Consider the following 7,931-nt stretch of genomic DNA (forward strand, 5'->3'; position numbering starts at 1 on the left):
GGGGGAGGGCATTTTTCTAAGCTGAGCTGAGAATATGCACACAGCAAAGACAGAGGAACAGCATGATCAAAATTGCATGTCGAACAGTAATTATGAAAATGAATGCTCTGTTTCTCTCGCTGTAGATAAATACAACAGTAGCTACATAGATGTAATACAGTAGTCTCCATTCCTCTCTTTCTATTTCTCTCCCCCTTTTTCTTTGTCACAGTCTCTATGCTCATATTGCCTGCTCTTAAACATTTTGCTCTTTATTTCACATTTACTCTAATCCAAACTCGTTTACGTGTTACCAAATCCAAACAGCACACGATGCACCTTCATCTTCAGCCCTTCATGATGGTAAACATGGAACGTATGTTTACACTAAACTGCATGAGCAAAGCATGAAGCAACAGGGTCTGGTCCTACCAGTGCTATTATTCATACCTGTGTCTTATTACTGTTATAGTAATCCTGAGATGGGGTCTTTCATTCACGAGTTAATGTGACTCTCTGAGTCATCTGAACTGTAGGCCGTACATCACTTAATGGGTGAAAGGCAACCTCAAAAGGAGCTGAGGTAATATATATGCTCCACAGGCAGAGTCAGCGTTATGAATCACGTCACACGTAACACTTCTCTGGAACAGTAATAAGAGGTGTGCGACACATTGGACACTTGGCGTAAGGTTTTGGAATGGCTCCTGTAAACAGGCCCATGTGGCTAGCTTATAAAAGCCTCGCGGTGCTGGCGTGTGGATGGACAGACAAGGGAACCTTGGCTTCAGGCAGGTGTGAGGACTGAAAAGAAACTGGATGATTAAAGACCTTCATTAGCCGTCATGGTGCTGCCCCTCTCCATCTGCTGTTGCTGACGGTGTCACATTTTAGCGCTTCGAGGGGTTTTGGATGAGTGCTCTGAAGTGGGTTAATGTCCTTGTTGGAAAGCTTAGATCAGTTGTTATCTGAATGTGGACCAGCCTGACAGGGGTTTTTACGTAGCATTTTCTTGCAAGCGATTATGTGAAGGTGGTTAGGAAAATGGTTCTAATTTTCCAGATATATTTAATTCGGCCACATCCTTCACATCACGTCTAATTTTATCTCTACTTTTGGCTCAGCTTGCTTCACTTTCCCTTTTCATAATCTCTTTCTCTTGCTCACTTTCTCTTTTGGAATATTAATACCTGTTGGTGCTAGATCATTCCCCACTCCCCTCTCTCTTTCGCTTTCTTTCTCAGTCACACTTTTAGTGTCATATAGGAAGGCAGAAGCCCTGTGAGGTAACTTTTCATCACCTCACCCCATTAAGCACATAGAGCAATTGCTCCGTTCAAAGGTAACTTCATCAGGTGGCAGTCTGCCATATGGTAGTACCTCCATAGCTCCCAGTGAGCTCTGTGTTTTAACACCATTGGACGACATTGACTTGACCTGTAACATGGCTCTGCTGGTAATCTGCAGGTCAGTGCCAAGGTAGAAATACAATGGGAGGGCAGTTGTGTTTGTGTAAGTGCAACAGGCTGCCTTCAATTGCCGTTGTGTTTATCCTTGAGGGGAACAGGCGAGAGACCAGGGCAATCTGCTGTTACAAAGACACTGACCACTGGCTCCTTTAGGCATAAGGGCCAGTGGTCAGTGGTAGGTCATGGAACAGTCGTCGGGTCATTTGGGTCATTCTGAGCCCTCGTGTCCATGGAGCTGACTGTTGATTGGACAATGCTTAAGCACTTGCTGGGCCAGAGAAAACTGGAAAAGGACTTGAAAAACAAGTGCTCTGTGTTGAGATAATTGAACAATTGCCACGCAGAGCCCTCAAATGGATATTTACAAACTGAAATTTTATGTAAGTGGATACTCTACTGATGATGCATGACCAGTGTGTGTAAACAGAGCAAGGGCTCTGATTGACACTGATTGACAGCTCCTCGTACTACAGGAGTGGAGCCATAACGAGCGGAGCTGTCATGGCTGTGGAGTCATCACACAGCGTTGCCGTGGCATCGCACAGCGTCGCCGTGGCATCGCACAGCATAGCCATAGCATTCTTAATCATTTCATCACTTCAGTAACGATGATGACATCCCCTTACCAGCCGATCGCCATGTCACCTCAAGCAGCTCACCACATCAGCTCCAAGCATGAGGGAAAAAAAAGCAGCGACACATGTCAAAGTGCCAAGAGCACAGGCCATTATTGATGGAGATGAAAGAGCCCACTACACAGCCCATAGCTCCGTACTGTAGAGACCATTTACCCCAGGCAGCGGGGTCTGCATTAGCAACACACTAAAAGCCAAAGGCCTTTCTATGCTGTTTGAAAGAAAGCTCATAATCAGACCCTTTAATCAGGAGAAGGACAAAAAAAAAAAAGTGGATCTTACCCACCTTCCTCCAATCAGCCCAGGGCAGAGCTGGAGAGAAGCGTGCGGAAACCGTGCAGGCACGAGGGCCCTATGCTGTCTTTAATTAGAGTCATTCCGTTCTAATCAATGGGAACCCTGGAGGCTGTGTTAGGCCATTATTTCAGAGGTGAAGAAGAATGATGTTGGTGCTGGTAGCGGTGAGACAAAAGAGAGGGAGGGGGATGCAAAGTTGAAAGAGAGAGAGATGGAGAGATCAGGAGGCTGGTTTTCTTTCTTCTGAAAGGTGGATTTTTAAAACGTGAACCTCCTGGTGCTGATTTAGATATCTGGACAGATTATTAGGAACGGACATTCTCGTGTTGTCTGAAAACAGGAATTTTATCTGACTATCAGTAATATGGTGTTGTTACTGAATCAATTAGTGATTGTGAGTTTTGGGGTTGTTGTTGTTGTTGTTGGTTTTTTGCTTTTGTTGGCTTCAACTGACTTAGTTATTACCATCACAGAACATTTGACTATAAGATATATTAATCACACACACTTACCCCACATACAAACACCCACACCCATCCACACACACACACACACACACACACACATATTGTGTCTATATATAGTCATCAGATACCCAGCAGACACAATAATCAGTCAAGAGTAGACCAGAGAACTCCTCACAAAGCATGGGGCACCCAAGTACCCAAATGCCAATATCCAAAAGCTGTATGCCAGCTGGAACAAGAAGTGGGAATGTGCTTACAAAGATCCACTCTCCAGGGTGAGACACAAATCATCCATGAAAGTATCCAAGCAATGCCCCCCATAGATGAACTGGTGAGGGAGTATCTTAGACAGATGGGGGCATGGTCTCCATAGAAGAGGAGGCTGGTGCCACAGCTCTTCCATGGAATTTATCACTGACGGATAGTGGAGGAGACATAAGACAATCCTACCACAATGGCTGGAAAAGATGCACTAATTATGACAACACAAGGTCAAGCATAAAGCTTTAGGTTCTGTGGGACCTCCAGATCCAGACAGATAAGTGGCAAAACATACATCATGATCATTGGGTGAAGACTGCAGTGGTAGTAGATCTGGCTGTTCCAAGTGAGGGGAAACATCCAAAGGAAGGAATATGAAATGCTGAAAAAATATATATATACCAAGGGGCTGAAAGAAGAAATAGAGAGAATGTGGGAGGCTGTCAAAGTGGTGATGGGGGAACTCAGGACTGTGACCCCTAGGATGGAGGAGTGGCTCCAACAGATCCCAGGAATGATGATAGCAATCTCAGTCCAGAAGAGCGCAATCCTAGGAACAGCGTAAATACTACACCACAACCTCAATTTTCCAGACCTCTGGTAGAAGGGCCAGTTTTGCAGGGGAAAAAGGTATGATCACCCATTGTAAGGGTGACACAGGAGTTTTACAAGCCTTGTTAAATGCTGAAATTAATCTTACATTTTTTTAAGCAGACGTGAGATTTTCTCAGCTCTTCTATTTTTCAGGACTATGTCCACTACCACAACCAAAAACAGGACCTTTTAAAATTTATATGGGAGTTAGACACTTAATTAAACTATTAAATATTTGTGATTAAGTATCATATTACTCTTCAGGCACTTATTAATATGAGGCTAAAATTATCATCAGACTTTTAATATTTGATTATTCTTAGATCATTAGATCAGTATTAGTCTGAGTTCATGATATATTTTGAGATAGCAAGCCTACCATCTGCTTTGAAGCCTTAGATTCTTCATGTTGTTGGAGGAGAATTCACAGCACTAGACGAGTGCATCACGAGTGACAAGCTGGAGAGGAATGGAGGGGGTGTTTTGTGTGAATATTAATACCTCAGAGCGAATCATATTGGCATGAGTGTGTGAAATGCAATGGTGTGTGAAAAGATATGGCTGATGGCTGAGTGATTGATACCTTCTAACTTGATGGACCATGGTAACCTAAACCAACAATCCCCCCCAATGCCTTCACAGCAGTATTTAATACCACCAGGGCAGCTTGCATGAGATGAGACAGAAACCCTTTTCTACAATTCCAAAGCATAAAGAATTGATTTAAATTAGTTTTTAAAGTCATCTGCTTCCTTCTACCTATTGTGCCTAACTGACTAAGTCTCTGTTTGTTGACTCGTGGAGTGCAATCAAAAATGTTGTAATTGATATTGTGTTTCTCATCATGGATCGCCATCTCTGCCATCTGAAGTCACCATGCATCTTCCAGCGAGGCCAGTACCTCAGTTGGAGAGCAGGCCTGATTTAAAATGCACAATGGAGTCTGCACTTGTGCTACTAGAGCTGAGCGAGGAAGAGAGCTGAATAGGCCTGTCGGTCTCAATGCTGCTCACACAGACAGGACTGGGGGATGTATTCTCACAGGCTGAAATTGGTCGTCCATTGCAATTGAAGCAGGAAATTATGCATTTAATGCAGTCAGCTAGGAGACAAAGGACTGATCTCAGTGTATCCTGAAACAAAGTCACAAGAATGCTGGAATGTGTTTAGGAGAGGAGAATCGACCTCATGACTATGATTCCTGCCCATGGATGGTTATTCTTCTCTAAAGGACTGGTCAACCAATGTCTTACTGTGTCTCGAATCTCCACCTCTGTCTGTTTAGGTTTCTGCGAGTGGCCAAAATCAATAAAATAGAAAGCACTTATAAAAAATGTGGGTTGGTGTGTAGGTGTGAGAGAGTGTGTGTGAGACAGAGAGAGAGAGAGAGAGAGAGAGAGAGAGAGAGAGAGAGAGAGAGAGAGAGAGAGAGAGAGTGTGTGTGTGTGTGTGTGTGAGTGAGTGATACAATACTTTTATCAGAAGATGGCCAAGACAGAAATCCATTAGGTTTTGCCACCATTTACCAGCCTGTCTGCCATTAACTTTGTCTTTGCACAAACAATATCCCAGTGCTCCACCATGTTGATGAAAAACAACCATCACTAATAAATGTTTTATAAATGGAACCAAATAGATTTATTTGAAAAGAAATCCTTTCTGGTAGGGCATTAACCCTTGGTGCAGCAATTTTTGATATCTTATAGACACTGACTCCTTTTAGAATTGTAGTCATATTTGTATTTTATTGTGTGTTGCTTGGTAGTAATGCACTGTGATTACACTGATTATTGTCACGTTTTAATGTACCTTATATATCTTTTTTTTGTCTTTGTTTGTACACCTGAACTACTTTTCACTTTGAGATATTTATGATTGAATACCTGGGAACTTGTAGAGCACAATCCAATTTTTTTTTTAGGTCAAAAATCTTAAAATGTGTTCGCACTCCCTGTTTAGAATTTGAAACTACCGGTTAAGAGAAGCATCATAAAGACATAAAATGATTTCCAGAAAAATGCAATGATAGCTAAAATCATCGTTCTCTTTTCTCTCCCTCCTTCTCTCCGTCCCTCTCTTGACATTCTTCTCTCTCTCTCTCCCTCGCTCCCTCTGGCCACTGCAGGTCTCCTTCTTCCTCTTCATTGTGTTTGTAGTGTACACGATGCTGCCATTCTCCATGCGGGACGCTCTCATTGCCAGCGTCTTCACATCCTCCTCCCACACCCTGGTGCTCAGTATCTCCCTCTCCAACACCACAGAGTACAGGGAGCCTCTCGTCTGGCAGGTAATTGTGTGTGTGTGTGTGTGTGTGTGTGTGTGTTTATGCACACGTGTGTGGGTGTGTTTATGTGTATGTGTGGTGCATGCAGGTGTCCTAGCTATTTTGGTTGATGGCACAACAAAATGTGCACCTGGTACCTAGATTTGAGGCTTGCACACCAGAAAGTTGGAAGTTGCGCGCAACTTGACCCATATAAACTTTGTCAGAGTCGGGAGAACCAATGAAAGCTGTTTGTTCTGCCCGGTTCATAGCCATGGAGCTGGGACTATGCACGGTGCCCTAGGTTCAGCGATGGGATGTGGTGGGCAGGGAAGCCAGGCCCCCTGCCAGCCTGCCACAGGGGGCCACTCAGTGCCATCCTTCATCTGGGCTAGAGTTGCATCACTGGCTACACTAGGCCCACAAGGGTCCCACATTCAAAGCCATGCCACTCGAGTGTGAGGACACTCAATGTCACACGAAGTGTTATTTTTAGGGAAAGAAAAGATGGCCTTTGCATCATGTAGAACGTGCTTCTGCAGATTTTCTGATATTGGTTCATTTAGTATGGAAAGCAGAGGGTTTTTTTTTTTTTTAAATGTATCGTTTTAACTAGAGGTTAATCATGGCACAAGTTACCGTGGCAACACTATGGCAACATGATTTGCCAGGATGCTGTCATGCTGGCTTTCACAGAACGAGCCGCTGGCTCCCATCTAAACCCGAATGGCACGCTGTGCAAGTTGCACGGCCGTGTTGAGCATTTGCCTGTGTTCTTCTGCTAAGAGCACCTGCCTCAAACATTTGAGTGAAATCCCTAAGTGCCCTTTCATTATGCTCTGGAGTTTCTTCTCTTTGCTGGCAGGTTTTCTTAAGCCTTTGCCAGAGTGTCATTAAAAACAGTCCTCAAGACCTTTCTCCTTCGAACCCCACATTCTGCTCCATTTCTGCTCTCCCTCTGAAGGAAATCAAAAGTCTTTGCAGATTAACAAGACTCTTGCACAGAGGCTGAAGATCATGCTTATTTTTTCATTACTGCCAGAGCTGCAAGATTTTCTATACAACTCTCTTGGAAATGTTAACTGGAAAAAATTAATGAAGCTGATCCCCTTGTCCTGTCTGTGAGGGTGTGATTTCAGAATCCACAATGTCTGTCCAACTCTAATAATCTCTCCCCTTGTTTATCTGATAGAGGTCCTAAATTAGATACTTCTATAATGAACAAGAAAACCTTGATAATTTATTTGCCCTAATAGATGGCTTTATAATTATTCCTCCTGCTTTGCAAAATAGCTTTACAAAACTTTTCACCTAAGGCGAAATGCCTGTTAGTATATACGATCCAAAACTATTGAATTTGTTGAATACCCATTGGTTTCTGCACCAGTTCTCAAATGCACAGGAAGTCTGCTGGCAGAGGGTAGTCCCATGCACATAACACTTTTAAAAGGTTGCATCTTTATCTTTTTTAGCCTTAACAATCCTGGGACAAATGTCAGTAGCATGATGCCAGAAGTCTGCATTGTTGATTAAGAGCTCCTTGTTGGCAGCTTATGGCCACTACTCAGTAATTACAGCTAGCAGAATGACAAAAGGATTTCTCAAGGAAGCTCTGAGTCTTCAAGCCCAAAGCTTTTTATCCATCTTAGGGAAAGTCCTTCTGAGGCTTGTGCCTCATTTCTAAGGGAGATCTGTTTACACACACAGTCTGAACAGAGCTCATGTATCATATTCACTATTGTACAACACAAATTAACAAAATGTTTTTTAAAAGGATAAATCACATAATCTCACAAAAAGATATGTGTGTGTGTGCGTGTGCGTGTGCGTGTGCGTGTGTGCGTGTGTGTGTGTGTGTGTGTGTGTGTGTTCTTACAGGTAGGTCAGACACCGAAATAGCAAATTGTTAGGTGGAGAAAATGGTGAGTGTGGCATAGATAGAGAAAGAGGAGAAAATAAAGGTAAA

General features: G+C 43.2%; 1 protein-coding gene across 3 annotated transcripts in view; it reads left to right on the top strand.

Annotated features, from left to right (window-relative positions):
• Nucleotides 1-7,931, top strand: part of adcy2b (adenylate cyclase 2b (brain)) — a 42,213-nt gene that overhangs the window by 5,981 nt on the left and 28,301 nt on the right. For all 3 annotated transcript variants that reach the window (XM_035529406.2, XM_035529408.2, XM_027030425.3), the window contains exon 4: nucleotides 5,828-5,989. In XM_035529406.2, coding sequence (XP_035385299.1) covers nucleotides 5,828-5,989 — 162 coding nt within the window. The remainder of the gene's footprint in view (nucleotides 1-5,827; nucleotides 5,990-7,931) is intronic.

The sequence above is a fragment of the Electrophorus electricus genome, chromosome 2 (assembly GCF_041902795.1).
Source record: "Electrophorus electricus isolate QZ-2024a chromosome 2, ASM4190279v1, whole genome shotgun sequence".
Lineage (NCBI taxonomy): Eukaryota > Metazoa > Chordata > Actinopteri > Gymnotiformes > Gymnotidae > Electrophorus > Electrophorus electricus.